The 24304-nt window shown below is 36.9% G+C and overlaps 1 protein-coding gene across 1 annotated transcript in view; it reads right to left on the reverse strand.

Moving 5' to 3' along the window:
• The window catches only part of EDIL3 (EGF like repeats and discoidin domains 3), a 192183-nt gene that overhangs the window by 3708 nt on the left and 164171 nt on the right, over positions 1-24304 (reverse strand). Inside the window, exon 10 of the mRNA XM_074166891.1 lies at positions 7241-7396. Within this exon, the coding sequence (XP_074022992.1) occupies positions 7241-7396 (156 nt within the window). The remainder of the gene's footprint in view (positions 1-7240; positions 7397-24304) is intronic.

A 24304-nucleotide genomic window follows, 5' to 3' on the forward strand; every position in this document is an offset into this window, starting at 1 on the left:
ATATAATTGTGTCCAACAAGCAATTTGGATGTCTTGCCTTCAAACACTAACTAAGATTTTTCAATAGTGTTGATTTTTCAATAGTATTTTTCAAAAATGTGTTTTACAGCATAAGCAGCAAATCTGAATAACAACACTGTAAATTGATTCATATTTTAAAAAGAAAACTATCGTATGTTTTATGATAGAATACTTTAGAAGAAATACCTGAAGAAGAATAGCTTGGGAAAAGTGGAATTTATTACAAGTGATGTTTGCTTTGCTCCAAACGTAGAGCTGGAAAACAGGTTTTAGGGCATATTCATTAAGGCTGCAGTGGGAAAGACTGTTTGTGGTGCTGTGTCAATGGATGGGCAAGGAGGAAGAAAATTCTCTCCACAGAGAACCTTTTGGATTTCTCATCTTGCAGAAACTTAAATTGCATGAACAGTCTGAATCAGCTGTAGAATTATTGGTTCCTGCTATTTATGATAATGGCTGAGAGTTCAGACTTCAATATTCAAGCCTCAGACGGTGAAGTCACTATGTTGTCTGCTGTACCTTAACCATATTTTTTATTATGAGCAGAATATTTTAAACATGTTATTTAATGGAACATTTAATCCTTCTTATATTACAGGCAGATTATTTTAAAAGAATAGCTACACCGAGCTTCTGTTTGAAGCTTGTTTCAGTGCAGATCATCTCAGTGTTTGAACAAAGAGGGCACTGCTCATTTAAAATCTCATTTAAAATAAAATTAAAAAAAAACCCTGCATGAAAAGTAATTTTTGACAGCCATATTCCTCTATTTTGGAAACATTTTATTTTTTTATTAGTATTCATTGAAGAAGACTTGCTTAAGCAAGAGGGAATTCAGGAATTTGCAGATTTGAACAGATCATTTACTTGTTTTAAAGTTGTTTGTTCTTGGTGGAATAAATCTTTTCACCATGAAGTGAACAATACCAGGAAGAAGATGGTGAAAGATGTCTTGATTTCTCACCAGAAATAGAGCTGCTGTTTATAAACATACTCCATCCTGTGGAAGATGCTTTCTACTATAAGAGACTGGGCGGGGTTTTTGTTAATATACACATACGTATGTATGTGTGCACATGTATCTTTGGAATCATTAAGAGGAGAAAAAAAGATTCTTTCTTTGCAGCTGGTGTACATAAAACTTCTGTGAGTGGGTGTAAATTTTCCACTTCTGATCTTAGCCATGCTCCTTTTTTCTCTTCACTGAGCACTTTTCTCTGGACCAGCTGAAGAGCCAGGAGTTGGTTGGCATGCAATGGATAGCTATGGATAGTTACGCAAAAGGGTCCAGTGCCAGCAGAAATACTGTTTTTTCTCCCCTTGGTGATACATGAATAAGAGTATATACTATATGACCTTTATTATTTCTTCAATTTCAGAATAGGTATCTTGCAAAACATACTATGACATTCTTGTTATTTTTTCCACTTGATCTATCTACTGATGCTACTAAAATGGGAATTTACTCCACTGTATCTAGTTTACAAGTGCTTTATGATAGAAGGTTCAAAGTCAAGCAAAAATAGAATTATTTTAAAGACCATCTTCCCTCCAGAAATGCTTATATAAATTAAAGGTAGAGACTTATAATGAGCAATATAATTAATATTAACATGAGCATGTCGTCTTCCTTCATCTCTTAGTGTGGTACAAGTAGGAGTGTTATGTGTGCTGGAGGCACAACCTAGACTAAGTATAGGTAGGTCTTTATCTGATACAAATCATGTTAACTCAGCTGCAAGTAACAGAAGTCACTCGTAATTTAAACCAGTGCAGAAAAAAAAATACTGTTAGGTTAAAATACTATTTTAAATATTATTATTAAATAATAGTAATAATAATTTAAATACTATTACCAAAAAAAATGTTCTTTAACTGTGCCAAGTATGTGGATTATATGTAGGAACTGAATCTATTAATGTAAGCCAGGTATTATAATAATTAAACACCATATAGAAAACCCATTAGCAAATCTAGCAGAAAGATTTTTAACCTGACATGATCTAACTTTTCCTTTATAAGTAGGCTCCTGTCTTCCATTGCTATGGCAACTAACCAGACATGCAAAGCATGTAACTTATAACTAGTTCATCATTTTGTGCACAAATCCAGTGGCCATTTGCGTACTAGACATTGTCTACCTGCAGTTAATTGCACTGCTGATAGCTACTGAAGACTGACACTGCTGCAGACTGCCAGACTCCTTTAGGTTACTTTCAAGTGTTCTCATCTTATTTTAAAAAACAGCCTCTGAAATGCCATTTGACATTGCAGCTAGCCTTGAATTATCTACAGCAGGCTGTGCAATTTATAAATCACATGTGGAATGTGATTAAAAACCAAAAAAGTCAAATTTGGTTTGGATGTCTTTAGCTTTGGAGGCACAGTGAGCTACTGACCTCTAGTTGAGAAAAACAAGATAGCTATTACCTCTGGTTCTTTTTCTAAAATATAGTTTCTTCCCTCTTGCCAGCCTGCAATGTAATTTATTTTGCTTCTTGAAGACAACAGGAGAAGCTTTCATATTTTTCAGGCAACACATTCAAACTATTCAAAATGAATGAGAAAGGCTTCATTTTTTAAAGGCATGGTTTTTTTTCCCCCCAGGTACCTTTTTGTCTGCATTCAGAGAAGTTCAGCACAGATATGAACTCAAATGCCTGGCCGTTAAATAGCAGAAGCCAAACAGGAGCTGCAGGAGCCACTGTTCTTGGAACAGCTTTTCCATTTGAAATGGTGCAAAGAGGAAAACTGAACACCGCATTTCCTTCTGTTTGAAACAACTAATTTGTTGAAGATTGATCAAAGATACAGGCTGCACATGGGGCACTTGTGAATATAAGATACCAAAATTCTTTTTCTTTGTAAAATAACTTCACAAATGATGAAGAGGCAGAAGTTAATAGCTTCAGGAATTCACTGAGATCTGCTGATACATTTGGACTCTTCCTGTTAACAGCTAAACAGTGAGATGCTCAGCACCAGACAGGATTAAGCTCTCAGCTCTTACTTCAATGTGTTGTAAAGTCACAATATTCATCCACAAATCATTATTACCAGCCTACCAATATCTCCATAATTTCTGTGGGTGAGACATTCTTTTTATCTTTGTTTTTCCAGAATGTAAAATAGCATATTTTGTTAGAACTGTAAAAGTAGTTATTTTTCTTTTATCTTGTGTTCCTTTCCCTGAGAGTTTTTGGAACTATCTTTCTCCTAAATTATCAGATGACTGTACAAGGCTCACAGGATGAGTATAGGATGAGGAAATAAGAAATCTATATATTCTATCCTTCATAGAAGAAATCAATGTTGTCAAGATGTTAATAAATAGAATGAAAGAGTGTAAATTATGAATAATTTATGTTTGCTGCTGTTGATAGTTGCCAGTGTCTATCTTTTTATCTCCCTACTGTATCTCCAAGGGACAGAAGAAACATTTCATGAAAGTTTCACTTTGCTGTGAAAACATGGTTTCTTCTACATTGTTCTTGCATTTTGGGCCAAATCTTGTATCTTAACTTAAGCTAAGGAAATGGTTGTGGATCACAGAATCATAGAATGGTTTGAGTTGGAAAGGATCTTAAAGATCATTGATTTCCAACATCCCTGCCATGGGCAGGGACACCTCCCACCAGACCAGGTTGCTCAAAGCCCCGTCCAGCCTGGTCCTGAACACCTCCAGGGATGGGGCATCCACAGCTTCTCTGGGCAACCTGTTCCAGTGCCTCACCACCCTCACAGTAAAGAATTTCTTCCTAGTATCTAATCTAAATCTCCCCTCTTCTAGTTTGAAGCCATTACCCCTCATCTTATCACTTACATGCCCTTGTAAAAAGTCCCTCTCCAGCTTTCCTGCAGCCCCTTTAGGTACTGGAAGGGGCTACAAGGTCTCCCTGGAGCCTTCTCTTCAGGCTGAACAAAGCCATCTCTCTAGGCCTGCCTTCCTAGGAGATCCTGTGCTAAGATGTTACTATCAGATGGAACCAATGACGCCATTTCTCTTTTGCTCCCCATGGATGAGGTACAGCACTGGTTTTTCTTTGGCTGTTTTTATTTTTCATTTATGCTTTTGTTCCACTGCATGCAGGCCAGAGTGTGGCCAGTATTTTTGGTGCTATACACATCCAGTGGGCAAATCCCACCAGAGCACACTGCTTTGAAACACCTTGCTGGAGCGGTCATGAGGGGTTTGGTGTCAGACTGGAAGGTTTTACTGGGTGATGTTCCATGCCTCTGGCAGAATGCAATTTATGTATTGTCAGTAATGAAATGGATGATGAAAATAGATTTGCTTGTTAAAAGTGCAGATGTGGCCAAGCTTTTCCCATTTTGAAAAGCGAGATCAAAATTCAGAGTGGTCTTGATAAATTGGAGAAATGTGCAGAAGATCAATGGTGCAATTTAATAATGATGGGTAGCAAGCCAAACCTTAGGAAGTCATAACCAGTGTCACAGGTATAATATAGAGAATGATGGAGCAGGCAACAGTTCTGTGCTAAAGATTGCAATACTACAGACAAGATTGGGAAGCCACACTTCGGAAAGAGCTGGTCCAAGCAGCATGATCTGAGGTTGAGAAAACATACCCTTTTGATGAAAGACTGAAAAAACAAGGATATTTCCCCCCTCTCCACAAAAAATAAAAGTAAGAAGAAATAAGTTAACATGTTTCAATCAAAACAAACTGTCTGAAGAGAGGAAGATAAAGTCAGCTTTTTGTGACCTCTGAGGACAGGGCAGATGTATTTCAGGGAGGGGGATAAGCAACCTTGCCATCTTTAAGAATATTTAAATACTGGAATAGACTGCTTATATAGTAGATTTTTTATCACTAGCTGTTTCTACAAACATATTAAATAGTAATCTGATGGCGAATAGTGAAGGATATGAGCATTGTATGAGGCGAAGGACAGGTGAATGAATTAAGCCTTAGTTCTAACAATGAATTGTTTTCTTCTACTGCTAGGGTGGCAGGAAGGGACCTGGGGACTGTTGAATCCCATTTTCTGCTGAGAAGACCTCAGAAGGGATGGGAGGAAAGGAGTGTAATCTCTTCATAGGTCAAGAGGTATATGTTTAGGTGCTGTCTTGAGATCCTTTCCAGTCCTGCTTCCTACAAAGTTCTGCCAAGTTAAGCTGACATTTCTGGAATGTCAGACGTTGGAATTTTGACTCAAAGACTGAGGTCTAGACTCGTATTGAGTGATCCTGTTTGTTTATGTCATACAAATTTAAATTCAGAAGTTATAACTTCTAATTTCCAGCTAAGTGTATTTGATCTCACTCTGCTTTTAATTGCTTTTGATTTGTTAAAGAATCTTAATAAGATGCATCTACTTTATTCTTAGGGATGTTAATTAATATGGGAAGTGAGATGTTTTAATAAGACAATGATTAAGAGTTTTCCATTGTTCCTAATGGACTATGCATATAACAACTAACAATTCAGATGATGATGAAAGCAAAAAGAATTTAATTGCTTTGGCAAATGTTATAAACAAGTGCAGATTGGAACAGTGCTGTTAAATGAGAGTGCATTTTCTTTTAGTTCTGCTTGCAATTGTTACTGTGTTTTTCACCAGAGACTTGAACACTTTTGTTCCCTTTTTCAGTAAAATGAATGCAACAGTTCACTAATGAAAGTTTGGCTTAGAGAAGACATTTCTTTCAGAGTAGATCTTTTGCTTCTGTTTTTAAATGCCAAGGATTTAAAATGGGATGTGTACACCGTACTGAAGTGACTATCTGTCATTTATATTGAAAGCATTTATGGTACGTCTGTGAAAGGTGAGTTGTTTGTTTCCAATTTTTATCTGACAACCAATTATACTAGACACATCCATAATCATTGGTGTCAGGACCTTCTCAGTTAGATGGCTAAAATAACTGATTTTGTTTTCCCTATCCAAAATTCTTTAGAATTTGATGGGGAAAACTCTCAGGCAGGATAAAACCATAGTGAACTGCCATTTAGCATTTAAGAGTGGGACTTTAAAGTGTCATCTTTGAATAATCTTACAAAGGTATCAGTCTATGCTGACACACAGATACAGTTATGTACATATTTAACCCAGTAATTTAGGACACCTTCCCCAAATAAATGGGTGTACATTTGATCAGTCATTTTAAATCAGTGAAATTTAAGAGATGCGGTTGTCTAACCCCCTTATCAATAGATCTACCTGTACTCATACAACAATATCAATACATATCAAAAGCTTTCTCATTACTTCAAAAAATGAATTGAATGGACCAATATGAAGGGTATTATTTTTTTACTGAAGATTTTTTGTTTATTCTAAGAAAAATAAGTGCAAGTAGGAACATTTATGACCCTGAACAGAGATGTTAAAAGCACCAGATTTGAGACATACATTATCAGACATATCGGCCACCTGGCATTTTTATTAAAATATCTTTTATTCCAGCCAGACATAATCCCACTAGGATATTTAATAAATAATTCACATTTTTTTCAGCTTGCTTAATGTTTCTCTTAAGCAATGCATATGCTGCAATCTCTTTCTTAACATATGAGCAGGTATTTGCAGTATAAAAGTGTTATATAGTGTAAAGGAAAGCTATAGTGAATAATATCCTAAATAGGAAAAGTTAAATGCTTCCAGGTAAATCAATCAGCAAACCTAGACTTTCTCTACACCTCTTATTAAACATTTGCAAAGGAAGTTGTGAAACTTTTTATGTTTTGTATTCATTTAATAGTGTAATAAAAAGTAATCCTTCCATTGGATATTTGAAACCCTAGTGATTCATTTCCAGGAAAAAAAAAAAATCCAAAATGGCTAGGTAATGAGGTACACTAAAGATGTGCTTCACAGAAAATTACAGAAAATAGTGCATACTTATGAAAATATGCACTGAGACACTGTTTTTGAATATACAAATAAACTGCTATTTATATACCTTCTCCTCTAGAGTTAAAGGAAGAAATAATTCTAATAAATGGAGAACCGTAAAGTTTTATGTCCCATATTTAATACCGTTAAATCAGGTGCATTGGCCTGATAGGTATGATATTACTACACTGTGAATGTCATTGTGTTATATGACTCTTTTTTATTCACCTTGACTTTCATCTGTGGGATCCTATGCATATGGAACCACATAAAGCAGTTATAACCTGCAGGCTTCCAGCAGTGGAGTTATTACAGATGTAGACCTCTGTAAATGCAACCAAAATATCAATTTGCTTTACCTTATCCTTCTTTTGTTTTTCATCTTGGTATATGATCCAGTGCTCCCCATCATTACTGTAAGCAAGCTTGTAGGACCCAACGAATTGGACGTGACCAAAATCTTTAGCTCCTTGGGTAATTATGCCAGTGATTTTTGTAGGAGCAAGGAGGTCAACCTAAACAAAACAGGAACAAAACAAAACACAGGAGAATGTAATTAGAACAGTTTCTGTTTGAGGTCCGACTTTCCACCACACCAAAGTGAAATGTGACATTGTTTGCTGGCAGTTCTTGCATGCAGGCAGGAAAATCCGGGGTTGTTGAAGAAGCTCCTTAGTGCGTGGTGAGAGAGGACACAGCCCCAGAGTGAGCGTTCCACTGCTTTGCAACCGTGGCCACCATATGCTGGCACCATAGGCAGTAATTTCCCTTCTCTAAGTTTCAAGTCAATTTACTTTTGTTTTCTGCTTTTTACTTGTTGTTTTTGCCAACTAATGGCACAACAGGGCTTATCTCATACCACTTTTCATTGTGCTAGATTTCGTACACAGTCCCAACAACACAGCAGTCTCCACTGCAAATAATTTGTAGGCAAAAAGTCTTCCCATGTGCTCCTAATAATCAGAATACAATACACCAGAGGTTGATTCCCCAAGTGCCTTTCCATTTCCTTTGCAGTAACAGTATCTGTGCTTTACTAAGTCTTTTAAAACATTTATGGTCACACTTCTTTTCCTGCTGAACTTTTCTTCTCTCTTTAAGCCTTTATTTCTTTTTCTACCTCTAAAGCTCTGACTTTTTGATTCCTTGATTTTTTGGAGTTCTTCATTTTATAATCTTAGCACAAGACTGTTAAAAATGCAAGGCAGGAATCTTAAAGCCTAATAAAATCTGAGCTTTCAAGTGGCTTTCACATGGGTCAGCACATCTGTGATCAGTTCTTTTGAACCAGAACCCCACACTGAATATAACAGATTCAGGCCAGATGCCTTGGATTAAAATGATCAAGGAACAGAATACAATAACAGAAGTAAATTGACCTAATAACATATTTTTAGAGGAAGAATGGAGGAGTTGAATTCCCTATAAAAATTGACATTTTCTTGAAATGTGAAGGTAAAACTGAGACTTCATTCTGTGTCCTCCAGCAATGCGGCAAGCCAGAAAAAAAAAGAAAAAAGGTAGATTTATTTCAAACAATAAATGGCTGTGAAGCAGTCGGCATTTTTAATATTGTCCGTTAAATCAGGCAAGAGAGACTAATAGTAAAAATATTACAATAAGATGAGAGAAGTGCTGAACTCCATGAGAAGATGAGTGATATATTTTACAGCAAAAAATTAAAAGGAGAAAGTGAAGAAATAAAGAATCTCTAGCTGATCAAATGCTGAAGAACCAGTCTTGTGATTTTGGGAAGCTGAGGCCCCCTGATCAACTAGATTTTGACTGGAATGTGAGGCAAGACAGAAGAACAGATGTGATACAAAGCATAAGAAATTAATCGTGGGAAGAGAAGGTAAAATAAACAAGCAGAAGCCAGCGCCTTTGAAATATGGACACTACAGTTTGGACTCTATAAAGAAGAAAAAACAGAAAAGTGTAACAGTACATTTATAAGAAAAGAAGAGGAAAAATGACTCTTTAGAGCAATCAGACAAGGAACACTGGAGACCCCTGCCCCAACATTTGGAGACAGGTAGCAAATAATGAGTAGCAAATCCTGTTAAATAAAAGAATAACTTTAAAGGTTCAATACTGAAATACTAGGGCAGTAAGTGGAAAATGTCATTGTCTGCAGATGGCCCAAGAGTTTTGATTCTACCAGAATGAATCAATTTATTGCCATCTGATAGCAGCAATGTTGCTCAGAGGAGCACTCCAGAATATGAGGGAAGTATCCTTGGGAGGCCAAACCCTTTTTGTTTTCTCTTTGGTCAATGGAGAGAGAGGGGATCTCAACCAATGATCATTCAGAGCAGGAGTCTGCTTTGGATGCTCTCATGGACTGCTTGAAGGGACTTCTTTCTTCTGTAAGGAGTGTAGGTGGGCTTGCATCCATAGCCTAAGTGGGCCTTTGGGAAATAAAGACTGCTAATTAGTATAAGTCTTTCGTGAATTAATAAACACCAAGTCTCTAGACCTTGCTTCCAAATATGTTGGAGTCTAAATGAATAGTCTGTTTTTCAAAAAGGCTGATCTGGTAAGGAATCACTAATTGCTCCACACTTCCAGGCAGCATTTGAACTAAACATTTCAGAGTCAACTTTAGATTCTCTTTATAAATAATTTTAACATTAGCATTTTCAAGTGTAACCTCTATTTAGCAGAGAATGATTCTTATACTAAAAATTAATGTCTCTCCTGTTAACCTGAAAAAATGCCTCCATAAAAAAGTTGTTTATTTTTAAAATGTTGGAAGTAATGTAAAAGAATTTCACAAATATTTAACATGGCCATGACACTCAGAGTATTTCTCATTGAAATTCAGATCAGGGAGAAAAAATTCTCATTAAGATTCAAGGGATTTCAAAGGTAAAATCACAATGAATCTTTATTATCACACAGATCCAGTGTTAATAAAAATGTCCTAGTAACAATTTTTTGTGCTTATAGGACATATCCAGTGGCCTTGTACTCTTGTTCAGAAAAATGATGTGGGAAGCTGAAAGCTAATTTAGCATATGTTTAGTCTTTTCTGAAAGACTTGCATAGCACTATGCAGAATATGTGTGTGTTTGTGTGTGTGTTATATTTAAAAAAATGGGAAAAAAGGAGTAATGAATAGACATACTCTGTTCTAGGTCTTGACATTAGAGACAATACGTGTTTCTGGAGATGAAAGAAAAGAATAAAAGGATGTAGCATCAGCATCTCCATCTCATAGTTTAGTATCTTATTTACTGATTTATTCACAAGATGATGAGAAGCCTACAGGAAATAAAGATTGCTATTAACCTAGCATTAAAGAACTATAGCTTTTAGTCTGTTGCTTTATTACCTTCTGCAAAGGGTTAACACCCTTGCTTTTCACTCCTCCCATTGGAAGTACTCTAGAACAAAAAGGTGAGAAGAATTTACCCCAATTTCTAGGCAAAATATCTGCATTAAAATAGCTTAAATGTAAGTCATAACTTCCCATAAGGATGCAGAACACATTTATTCAGTTAGTGCAGATTGCAAGTAACAGGCAATCAAACAAATTACCAGGGAGAGAAGTTGAATTAACACACAACCACTATGTACTCTTCAAAGCTGAATGTGATTAACGGGATCAGAATGTGACTTTGGCTTTTTCAGTGCAGCAGAATTTAGAACGAGGTAGAGGCAATTAGTCTGCGACTGATAGGATCATTAGCTGGTTACAAGAAGAACCATGGTTTACAGTTTAATGTACATTTCTACAAGCAGCTGATCAAAAAGCCGTTTAACATCTTGTGTCTGAAAGAACTCTCCTGGGCTATAGCTGCTCCCTTTGCACATATCTATTTCCCACCTTTCTTCAGATGTTAAAGACGATTCAGTGTGATTTGGAAGAGAATTAATTTAAGAAAAGCATAAAGACAAATCCACCTGAATAGGATTCATTTTTAATGAACCACTGCACGGATACACAGCATGAACTGTGTGTCAGTGTGCAGTTAAACGTGGAGTGACTAGTACTGTACCTCAGTCTTCTTGATCAGGAGAAAACTGTCACATGCATGCTCTGTCCTTGCTCTGAGTAGTCCAAAGCTAATAAACCTCAGGTCTCAGCATCTGACTATGCAGATGTGCCCAGTCTTTGTATAGGCACCTTTGTATCTGAACTCCTTTAGAACTTCACCTCAGCGACACAGAAACCTTCTACCTGGCAACGTCCGCTTCTCCTAACAGCAGGAACATAAGGATGAGATGCTTCTAGGCATTTGGGACAGCTGCCCATAAACCAGTTTGGATCTGCAAGCAGTACAACTGCATTTGCATGCACTGTGCTTGACCACAGCTATATGGCTTCTAGACTCAAGATTGTCCTCATGGAGATCTCCTCAGAACCTAGTGGCTTGGGCCTCTGTTACATCAGGAAGCTTAGTACAAATGGAGTAGATGTGCCATGAAACATCAACCATTGCTTTCTCAACATCCCCTTCCCACTCCCAATACACCTTTTCCCTCTTCTACATACTTGGTGGAAACAAAACAAGTTCCAGGCATTTGCTGGGATGATTAAGGAGGCAGGACAGCACATGAATGGTAAGCCATATGTGGTTAGGACTGAGAAGATGAAGTTGGTAGCTTTCATGAGATCACATGTGGAAGATGAGTGACCTCACAGCTCCAGTAGCCTCTCCAGGAACAGAAACACACACAGCAACTCTGGGTTACGAGAAGACAAGCCTCAAGAAGATACAAATTGCAGAAGTCTCTATCACGTCAGACATTAACAGAGGAGATGGATGGTCCTACATGGCAACTGGCTCTGGGTAGCCTTGCTTGACTCGGGGTGGGGCGGGGGGCTGAACCAAGATGACTCCCAGAGGTCCCTTCCAACCTCAACTGCTCTGTGATTCTCTGATATCTAGCGAAACCCAGCCACACTGCCCAAAGCGTTGGGAAACCAATAAACACAGGTAGGCTGCATTTATACTGACAAGCAGCACAGTGCAAAGGGTGCAGATCCATAAAGCAAAGCAGCCGTTGTGGAGAAAAGGATGTCTACACAGAATGTGCTGCAGGGATTTTTACTTCCAGCTAGTCTGGACCAACTTTTGAAGCACGTATTTTGGCTTAATTTCATCTGAAAGGAACCCATTTCATGCTCTGTGAGGATACTCCATCATGTGAACTGAAGCATGAAAAGTGAAGACACTCTTTAAAAATAACATACTCCTTATCTACACTGTAATGTTAAAGGAGAAGAAAGAACCCTCGGAATTCAGGGGGCACCAGGACCAATTTCACAATGAAGATAATGGTAAGATGGCTCACTTGACCTTCAACTGTACATCTCTTCATCTCAGGACATACAATCTTGGCTTCAATTCAAAGACCCAAAGGAGAGAGATGGGGTGGAAGACTTCCGCAGTGCTAAGGGTTAAGGTTAGTTCAATAGCGCTTTTTAGTAGTTATTTAAAATGTTCAGATATGATGTTGCTTCTCCCAGTATAGCTAATCCTACATCCAGCTTTTTATGTAATTTTAGAGATGCCATTTTTCTGCCAGCTTTTCTTTTATTTATGTTTGTGGGGTTTGGTTTTTTATCATTTGTTGCCAGATAATGCTGATGAATTTCTGGTTAGTCCTACTCTATTTGCCAAATAAAGGCATCCCTCACACTAAAAGCTCCAGAGGTGGGGGTAGAACTTACACTTACAAGATTGGAAAAAGAAGGCCTGAATGATCTCCAGCTGCTACTTTGCCAAGGTGCAGATCTGTCTATCACATATCCTGGTCTTGCAAGGAGGTCTCAGATATTTTGTGATGCTTAAGGTAATGGTAGAGACTCATGGTTGGGCACCTGAATCCTACCAAGACAGTCTAATGCACTTAAGCTGTCCTGAGCAGGTTATTTACTTTTCATTAAGACCTTGTGACTCATGATTTTTCCAGGGTAAACTGGCACACTCGGATAGTTGCTGTCTGCACCCAAGCCTAAGAAAAGGAGGGACAGGCTTACAATGTCTACAGCATAAAGGCAGAACTGCAGCTCCCCTTATCTTACTGCATCAGATGTAGGCACTTAGCATTCTCCTCCCTGCCAAACACTGGAGATAAAAGGACAATTGGTGATGGTACAGTATTGCCCCAGATGTGCAACATTTATATGTTTCTAAAAACATATCAGCAGCATTTCTTGTTTGTAAATTATGAAGCTTAGCATTTCAAGCTGTTTTCCAAAGGCTCATATTAAAAAAAAAACAAACCCCAAACTATAATCAATCACATCTAATTGCATCTAAATATTTTGAAGGAAAAGAACAATCAAGCAACTACACACTCTTGTTAGAGAAATCCAATTTCCATCACAATGTCATAAGTAGCAGAGTGTTTTTAGTATAGTCACTTAAATATACACTACTAGGGTAAATATTTATTAATAAAACCTGAAAAAATTACAGGAAGAAAATAAATTATGACACACAAGGAAATGCTCTAGAAGAAGCCATAATAATTTGACAGGAAGAAGCATTTCAGAGCGTTTTGTTCAATAATCCACTATAAAGGATTTTCATTCTTTCTAAATAAAATAAAGTGTATTTACCTTTAATTGGGTCTGTATTAGCTAGCATATGTTTAAAATTAAACTTCTTCTCATGAACCCAGGTAGGGATGGGTTGTTTTAAGATGAAGTAAGACTGGAGTGCCATGCTTTTTCTTCTTTAAAAATGTGGGGTTTGTTTTTCTTGCTTCTTTTTCAATTTAATCTTAGAACTTCAACAGTATTTTAACATTGTGCCGCTATATTTTTAGCGCCTGTAGTCCTGTAGGCTAACATAAAAAATACAACTCTTATTTTCTAATTTACTCTTATTTTCCTCCTCGTAAAGAGCACATTCCCTCCAAATTGCTTTATGACTGCAGCAACTGCATATAAGAAATGAGATAAAGAATACCCTGTACCAGCAGCTGTTCCCAGTACAATTTAAAAGCAAGAAACTGGGGTGTGAGGCCTGTTGCTTGAAATCTCCACGGACTGTCAAAACTACATCTCAAGGCATTATTCTGAAATTTCTGGTGAAACAAACAAGCATGACCACAGGTCACTTCATTTCCATGAGCAACTTCTTAAGGAGCAGCTACTTATTAAATAGTACAGGCTGTGTGAATCCTTCATTAATGTCTGTATGTACTTAGTAATAACAGTTATATAGGTATTATGGGGGAAAAAAAAAGAAAAAAACAAAAAACCACCTGAATTACTATAGAATTTTTTCAGCATTTCAGTAAAAATTCAGATAAATCAGATTTATATGATCAACTGCATAGCCATTTTAAAAGCAGCATCTACTTCCTACAGAGAAACTTTTTATAAGCACTTTACTAAACCATGACTAATCTCACTTTATTGCTATCTCAAACCTAAAAGGGGGGGGGGGGAAGAAGAAAACCACCTAGCAAATTTTAGCCTTAGGATCTGGATTTTTAAATGCTCCAAAGGGAGTTGCTACCCATTTCCTATGGGAACTCAGGGCAGTTGATGTTCCGCAGTTGTAGTATCAGCACAGTGGTAAATCCCGCCTGCAGCATACGCAAGATGATACTGTTTTCATACTGATCCTGCAAACTGGAATGACTTCTGTGAGTGTTGGTATCTCCCACAACTTATCAGGAGGTATTCACGTCCTCATGCTAAATGGCAGTACCTGGTATGTCCAGGTTTGAACGCAATCTGAAGTAAAAGAAAATTTAGTATTTCAAAATGATAACATCAGTGATGATTAAATTTATAACCTTTTCTCCTAACATTTAATGTTTTATATCTGTGTACAGGAGTATTTTTACCGTAAATGTGAATAGACGATTTTTGTAGGGATCACATAGTTGTTTGTGTTGGTCACCAACAGTCAAGAAACCATTAATAAAATAGCAAGAAACCATTAATAAAACAGCAATAGTCTCTATCTGCTACGGAATATTCAAAGCTTATCAGTCCTTGATGATTCTAAGAGATTTAAAATAGACCATTAAATTACCAGTGATTAAGCAGACTTAGACATCTGGTAGTGTTAGAAGAAGCTTTTGAGCTGCATTAGTACTCATGAGGAGTTGATAAAATCTATAATACCATTCTGTGTTAGATCAATCAGTTGGGGTTCTTGTGGGAAAGCCAAGGACAAAACAATACTCTGCCATTAAAAAAAAAAAAAAAAAAAGGAAAAAAAGAAAAAGAATATGACCGTGTGTAGTTCATGATACAACACACTGACGGTGCATTAGTCTACCTTTCTGTCAAGGTCTTCATCTGAACAGTGCTGCAAGCAGTGACTGTGCAGTACAATTCGCTGATCCCGGCACCTAGTTATGGCTAGAAATAGTTATGGAAATGTGCAAGAAATTTCATTTACATTCAGTTCTTTACATAATGGTACACGCCTTTAAAAGCAAGGCTTGCATGAAGCTGAATGACAATAAGAAGTAGCTTCCAGGAGTGTAATTTCTGGAAGATATAATTTAAGGCAGTTATTGCTGTACCAGCAACAATGATGCTGGTAACGTTTCATCAAAAGCTTTTGACTATGACTAAAGGTGAAAATAAAACACAGAGAAGAACAATTACCAAAGTGAAAAAAAAAAAAAAAAGAAAAATATTGATCGTTTCCATTTCTGCTTCTCTTTCCTCTGATCTATGAATAAGAAACAGATTGTGCTGAGACGATAAATGAGCATGCTCCACTCTCTTTAGACTGTAAGAAGAGCAAGAAAGGAGTTCTGCTACCTTTCCTTATTTTACTAAAATATGTCACAAATTGATGAGCAATTTTATCAGTAAGATGTCCTGCGTGCCAGTGCTGTGGGCCCTGTCCCAGTGTGGATTCCCTATTTTTCTGATTAAAGACTGTTGCAGAGAATGTCTGGTGCTAGAGTGGGTAAAACAGCAGCAAAATACTGGCAAACACAGATAGGAGAAAACTTGGATTACAAGAAGGGGAAATGTTGTCAATTTAACTGTAATTTTCAGAATGTCACTTGATAACCAGAAATGTGAAGGGCGAAGAAGTTAACATTTTATACCAGCACTTCAAAACAGCGTCAGCTTTTGAACTGCAGTCAGGAGAAATCTATGTATCTCAGATTTCATTTGTCTTAGCTTTTCAGTGCATTATGAGTTTTAAAATGAAATCAAAAGCCAGTGATGCAATGCCTGGGAAAGAAGAATCCTTTCCTACAAATGAATTACTGCAACTTCTTCTTGGTTTTCGGTAGGGAGGATGATGCGACACCGTTTATTGGGGGACTGATAAATATCTTTGTAAAAATGTTGGGATCATAAATGGACTCATCTACGCATGAGCAGCTCATTTTATTTTTAAAATGAAAAATAATGATGGTAATATGGAAGTTCATTATTCACCTGGTCGGTTTTTCTCAGGTGATTAATAATGTTGCAAATATTTTCTGCAGTACATAAAATGTCCCAATAATCTATGAGTATCTGCGCAATAGATCAGCAAGTAAACTGAAGATAAGCTTGCACACAAGATACTGCAAAGTAACTAATAATTAATATAACTACTGAACTGTTGAAATACTAACAAAAACCTGCCTGTAAGCAAACTTAAATCTGCCTAGAAGATAAGTGGGGTCTAGGCTGAAAGTTCCTCCTTGTATTTAAAAGCTCTGAGCGCATGATTCTTATTTTCATAGGAAATGGAGCCAAGACAACATCATTCAGCCATTCTTTTTAAGACTGACTTTGCCCATCTGTCAACCAGGATTATTATGCATAACCTGTTTCATGCAGTTCTACTGCTGTAGCTGTAAACTAAAAATGTCAAAACTGTGCTACCAGACTTTGAAAACAACAGTAAACTGCTTTTTCTTTCGCCGCTTATTTTTTTTTTTGTGTGTGTGTTCTGCCCCTGAAGTGATAGGACAGGCTTTTATTTCCAGTGATACACTCCTAACGACCAGTAGAAATACACAAAATTGGTGCACTACAATGTACGAATGGCTTTGGCTTTTTTAGCTAAAAAAAGTATTTTTCCAGGTTTACAGAAGGAATCAAGTTTCTTTTTCCTTTTAGACTAAATGGGTTGGCACTTCTAAGGCAAATCTCGTAATGTACTGACTTGAATACAATTAAAAGGTCTATTAATCTTCATTCTCCAGGACATAAGAAAGATTATCTGTTATTAGTCAAAAGGACACCCTGGAGCCCCTATTATAGAGCTTTGTAAATAGACCTCTGGTCAAAATAAGACTAGGCTACTGGCAGGACATATCCAACCCTGGGACTTAGTTTTGCCTTTGATCTGACACAGACGTATTTTCTTGGCTTTCAGAACACCGTGTAACGCTTATCGGCTCTCTGCACCTACTGCAGAGCATGTGGAAAGCTCAAGGCATGGCTGATTTAAGGAATTAACACTTTGCTGAAACTGTTGACCAAGCCTGGAGTTAAGCAGGAAAATATCTTCCTGCTCCCCCAAAATTTAAAAAAAATCTTTTTTTTTTCTTTTTTTTTTTTTCTGTCAGAAATGGAAATAAACATCCTGAGAGAAATAAGATGAAAAAGTATGCTTTTGAAATAGATGAGCAGTATCTTGGTCATTTGGCTTGCTTGGCTCAGGTTCAGTTTCTCATCTCGGTAAGGAAAAGAAGGGTCACGAGAATGGACTTCCACATTCCAGACAAAAGTTACAACTGAATAGCTTTTACCATTTTTACTGTATATCCTGTTGTAGGCCTTTAGTGATGAAAGTTCCACAAAAGCTGATTGGGAAATATCATAGGAATTTTCAACATGGTACTTGGATTAAATGAACTTCCAAATAGTTCAGACCCAGATTTTAAACCAGAACTCACAGATGCAGTAGCAGTTAATTCAAACTGCATTCTATTAATTTAAATACTAAGTAAAGTTGATCTGGGACAAGAGCTTTATTATTCAGAAGTGATAAAAACTTTTTTTGTCTCTGAAATTTGAATAATGGTTTTCATAAAATGAAAAGTTTGACCATTATAATATTGGTATGAATTTCTATTGATGAGGCTCAAAATTATCTATAAAATAGTTTCATTTCCATAGGAACAGGTATAAAAGTAAAAATATGAACTCCAAAATATTTTAATCTTAATTTAATAGCAAAAACCAAAATGCTGCTTTTTCACTTTAGAATGTTTTCCATATCTTTTCATAAAAAATGGAAAGAGCATCTCAATTGTTGAACGTTTTTTCAGTTTTAAAAAAATTGACAGCTATTCCATCCTTTGTACTGTTAAATAATAAATCAAAGGAGTACCGATGCTTTGGTGCACAGGCAACAGAGTAAATCAATGCAGACAAATTATTTCCTAAGCTTATCTGTACTCTTCTCAGTTTGAAAAAGAAAATGACACCAAAGACTGGAGGTCTGTGGACATGAAACTTAATGTTTGAAGTTATGTCTATTTTGGAATTAAGTATATCTCCTTATGCCTCAACAGACCATGTTCCTTAGGAAAATGGCTGACTGTGACTGGCCCCGACAACTCAAATTAGGCTTGAATAATATTATTTTATTATTTTTCTTCAGATTTACAAAATTAAAACACTCCTACTTTTGCACCCTAACACACGTGAGAACATAAACCCAACATCATGCAGAAGGTTGATGAATAACTATATCTATCTCAGCCTCTCATTCAACTCTACAACAAGGTCTAAAAAATTTTTTTATAAGATTAAGAAGGCTAGCATCTAGCTGACCGAGGCTGAAAACACTTTCAGAACTGATGGCTCCCCACAAAGAACACTGGATAAAATACTCCCAGGGTTATAGAAAGGGATCTACAGCTACAGCCCTTCTTTCGATACCCCCTGAGGCCACCAATGGTCAGGCAGTAACCAAAACCTACACCATTGAAGGGTCAAACTAGATGAAATGGACCTTGTGGCAGGGCGCATACAGATTTTCTGAGCCTGCTTGGTCTTTTTCACCCACTCGCCTCTAATTGATTCTTCACTAGGCTCTAGAGCACTTCCCCTGAAGAAAACAATAAAGAAACCACATGCAAATGTTTATTATAACTAAAACGCAACCTAGAGTAGGTTCCTACACCTAAAGTCTCTCTAAACACTCCTGAACTAAAAAGAATTCTCAGTGATTGTTAAAGGCCATTATGAAGAGTCTTCATATCCTTGAGATAACACTTGAAAGTCATGTTATAAAGAAGTTAAAAGCATTAAATAATATTACCACCATTTCCAGTATAAATAACTATACAAGTGTTCCAAACATCATGCTTGTTGCTTTCTATGCTTAACATATTAAAGATTTAGACAACTAATGTTTTATCATGTTCACACTGAGCAGGTTTATAAAAACATTTGAGTCATTTTTCAATATATTGAAAGGAATCAAGTGCCAAAATTCCCTCTGAGTACTTTGGCTACAACTAATTGCAACTAATGTTTTTGAAAAAGAAGAAAACAACTGCTTTTGGACCCAAAGATAGTAAAAGAGAAAAGTATAGCTATGTCTGGAAAAGCAAACACAGTCTTCTCAAAAACATGACTATTTTCTATAATAAACAAGGCTGGATCCCAAAGAAAGTAACATCTGAGGCCAAATATTTGTGAAATTCTACATTTGCACATACCCACACAACCCCTACTGACATCTGTTACAGCTAACAAAGAGCTGCACACGTATCACAGAGGGTGAAGTCTGGTCTGCCATAAAACAGCAGAAAGATAGGAGATGATCAATCATTAATGAAGTCAAAATCTTAACTTAAAAGTTTTGAGCATGAACACACAGAGAAGTCTGTGAAATCACAGCATTAAGAAATCTGAAAAGAACATATTTTCAGCTCTGGGCAATGTGTTTTCCTTGTATCCTTCAGATTTTTTTTGCTTTCTTTGTTTTTCCCTTGTGTTCCCTTCTCAAAGATTAATCTTTTAAATAGCTCCTGCAGCCCTTGCTCTGTCAGGTGCATATACACCTAGTTTATTAAAACCCAGTATTTACTGTCAAAGAATATGCACCTTTGTGGAAGGCCTGGCAAAACCAGAATTTTTCAGTCAACTTCAAGCATGTGGGAGTTGTGACACATCCACTTTCATACTTCAGTGGTTAAAAAATAATTTCAAATGTATAAATCAGAGAAATAAACTTGAACATCTACCAATTGCATCTACCAGGAGAAAGTCTATATAAAAACATGTCTTAATGTAAATTAACTTCTAGTAGAAAGCAAAACATTACATTGGCTAGCAGACAGAAATAAAACATCTTTGGCTTATCTACTTATCTGTCTGCTAAGTAGAGTTTTCTATCTAGAATTCAAGTAAAAAATTACCATTATGCAGTTTACAGATTTTTCTCCGCTGAGTATAAGTAGATGTTTATCACTCATGCATTGCAGTTCCATGGAGTGGACTGCTCCCTAACTATTTGCTCTGTAGGCAGCAGAAAATATACCTCTATTACTGTAACACAAATCAGCGGTAATTTGCGTACTGATTTGCAAGATGTTATTGTGCTTATATCAGATGACTCAGTGAAAGAACATAATTTTCAAATTTGATATGGTATCCAATACTGAAAATGTTCATTTTTTCTCACAGAAAACTGTATTTTAAAAAACCACATGACTAGCATGTTTATATTTTTTGAGCATCAGCATTTTAAGTATTTTTCCTCACTGAGTCACTTCCAGCAAGTCTTCGCAGAAAGGTCTTGCCAAGTCAGGTTAAAAAGACACTCCTAAGGTTATATCCACAGTGGATATAACTGTCCTGTTTGTCCCAAATGTAATGTTAAACTGATCAGATTAAGGGCTTTGTGGAACTGGGTGAGAATATTCTGCTCGGACCAAGCACTGCATTGCATTTCAGTTGGGATTAAACAGCATATTCATCTCAGCCCCAAAAACCACAAAAAAGGACCTGATTCACCTCCTTTGTGTCTACTAATGCGCTTATCCCCATAAGCTTCAATGAAAACCTTGACTATAGGCACAGCAGACAGGTACAGTCATGAGAGATCCTGAGTTCACAAGAAATTACCAGCTCAGGGAACTTGACTTTCCCATATTACAGGCCAGAGGTCTCACCCCAAAACTGCAGATCATTCACCAAGGCTATTGAGGTTAGACATTTCAGCCCTTTTTAACTGCAAAGCCACGGTCAAGGCACATGAAGCTTTTCCTACACATACTTTTGATCTTAGAATGACCTTGCTGAACTGAAAGCAAGAGGGTTCACATAAGCACATAGGGGTTACCCTGATCTAAAAGTACTTTGTGACTCTCCATGGTAAATGGTCCATACTCTATCCTGAACAAGAGCAGCAGGAAAGACTGGAAAAAAAGAGGAAGTATCTACTGCAAAAGGTATTGATTTTCTTAATACAAATTCAGCACTTTGTTCAGTGGCTTTGCTTGTAGTACTGTGGGTGAAGCAAATAATTCCCAAATTAAAAACAACAAAAAAGCCAATATATTAATTCCCAGCATTTCCAGTATTACAAATGCAATCAGGTTGTATGAACCCTGATATTATCTGCTGTATTCAGTAATTTAATTCTGAGGTGGAGATGATGATCCCATGATGACAGCACATTCTTTACTTTGGTTTGAGAGAGATACTTGGTATGTATGTCTGTAATTATACTAGAGCACAAGAGCATGAAGGTCAGAGGCTAAATCAGAGCACAGTGTCTGCGCTTTTAAAGTTATCTTCTCTGCATTTCTTTACTTCTATTTTTGATTATACATTCAACTGCAAAAGAGAACCTTAAAGAAAAGCAGTTTTATTTTGCTTGTCCCAATAATGCACACTTGAAATGGGCGACAGCCATTGTGAAAGCAAAGAAAGACACACCACGCAATCCCTTCCATTTTGCTGGGGCTTCACATAGCCCAGGAAAGCCTTATTGATAGAAATGGCAGCAAAACTATCTGCAAGCAGAAGTCTGGCTGCACTTTGATTGCTCAGAAGCCAATTACACCAGCAGGATTTTGAAGGAGCTTTTATCTGAAATGTTGTAAAATGGCACACCAGCAGGTGGGAGGAGTGGCTGGTAGAGATTCTCTTGCTGGCTGGACTCTCTTGTTGTCTGTAGTGCGGCAGAGCATGGCAAAGAGTCACAGACATGCGTGGTAGCAAGGAATGTGATTCTTTACTGGTGCTACACAAATGACTCATGCAGGGCCTATTCAAAACTCCGTAAGAAAATCTAGTACAAAGTTTTGAAAGACAACTTTGGTTTTGAATAAGGCAACTCTTTCAGTGTGTTTGCATACATTTGGCAAGTTCTCTTTGGTATGCTGAAAGTCCTTTGTAGACAAAAAGTGTTCTATACACTCAAAATATATGGCATTTTTGCTCAAGAGTTTTCACATTTCCTGATCTGTGAAGTTGCTATTTATGTGCTACGTGAGCGTACTCACAAACATACTCCTTAAATCAGTTCTTCATCAAAAGTCTGAATTCTGAATTATTTGTCCACTGAGACTAACCTTACCATAGCATTGTGTCCCTATATAATATATATACATATAAAATAAATACGTATATATATTTATTTATGATAAATTCAACAGTGATCGGGTGTAAGCACATGCGGAAGAAGAAGCAAATTTAAAACAGAGAAACATTGCTGAAAGCAAATAGGAAAAGTTAATTTCTTGAAGTAGAGGAAATCAAAGACCGGGAGATACAATGTAGGCGACCTAATGAAAAAATGGTAATAAAATTCTGCAGGATTGTGTGGCTGCTGTATCTGGGGCAGCTGTACTTCAGAGCTCACACCCATAGCTCGAGGAAGTTTCATTTTCATTATGGTGCTAACATCATGGATATTGGATGATATTGAGTCCCTAATATTTTTCACCAAAACCATGTGAAATATTAAATATAACATATTTACATAATTTTTATTTAGTCTATATTTAATGTTTCCTTCTGTAGGCTCTGGATGCCATACCCAGATGTTATCCGAAAACAACACAGTTGCATTTAGGTTTAAAATAGCTGCTGGTGCTCGGTCTAAACCAAACACGAAATCGCACAGGAATAGATACTTTGTGCAGGCACAAGTCCTTTTCATGTTCCAATATTTGCCAATACTGGGATAAACAATTGAGCCTTAGAGCATCACGGTGGAAAGCACCTTCTGGAGAACATTTGTCATGACAGCTTCTACCCCAAGCACCCACGGTGACAGCATGTGTAGCGAGCAGACAGCTGACACCTTACCTGACAAGTTCAAACTATTCTACAAGTTTGCAGTTCAACATTATTAGAAACCAAAAATCACCTGTCAGTGCAGCTCCATTTTCCCATTTTCTCAATTACTTTCATTTTTGGCCTGAAGAAATCCTTCAGACCAAATCTAAGAGCAACAGGATACACTTAGTCCTGTGCTGGCCCATCAGCTACATCCAGGATTGCTTTGGTATTCCCTGGAAGTAGGGGATACTGACAAAATTAAGAACGTGATTTTCCTATTAATGATAGCGAATATATCAGTTGGCCATATAAGGAACATCTATGTCCTCTGCAAACCTTGCCTCAGCTACATTCTTGCTGATGCATGCAAATGATATGTTATTTGTTATACACATCTGTGCTTCCTCAAATATTTTTGGAATATTGTAGGAATATCCTTCTTTTATCATTGCTTTCTGCACCAGCTTACTCTTATTATCCAATCTACTCTGACTTCTCTGAAAATCAACAAAAATAATTTAGGCCAAAATCAGACAAAAAAGACTTCGTAAAATTCTACCAGGCACCGAAAATGCATTTAATCTGTTGACAAATGCATTGTTACACATAACTCATCATGCGCATCTTAAATTTACCACTGCAACAGTAAGAAAACATACTGCATGCCATACAGATTGTATTTAATTTGTTCATAGTGTTCATAGTTTCTCAGGCTGCATATCAGAGAAGTTAAGTTTATTTCTATACAGCAGATGAAATGTAACGATCCTAGAGAAATATGGAACTAACCTTTTTGAGAAGAAAGCGCTGAACTAAAATAAATGAGATGGGACTTGCCAGTATTTTTATGTACTACCTAATGTAGAGCTCTGCAATATCTATTTTTATCTGCACAAACTCCTGGAAAAGCTAAGTCTTCTCTAAACAAATCAACAAGGCGGCATACAATATACCTTTTTCTCTGCCTAAATGCTGATAATTTTATCTCTACCAAATTGTTCTAAGTATGTCTCTGCACACATGCAAAGAAGATTCACGGCTATGTACACAGTCCAACCCTAGTTGACATATGTTGCCAGAACATCCTAAGAAATTATTTTTTCATGGATAGCAAAGTGAAAAAAAAAAACTTCAAAACTGTATGTATGCTAACTATGCTTAAGTTTGTCTCTTACCTACAAGCTCGTGCAAGAAACAGTGAGACACGAACCTTCTTCTGCCTTTTGCA

This window comes from Numenius arquata, chromosome Z (genome assembly GCF_964106895.1).
Source record: "Numenius arquata chromosome Z, bNumArq3.hap1.1, whole genome shotgun sequence".
NCBI classification, from domain to species: Eukaryota; Metazoa; Chordata; class Aves; order Charadriiformes; family Scolopacidae; genus Numenius; species Numenius arquata.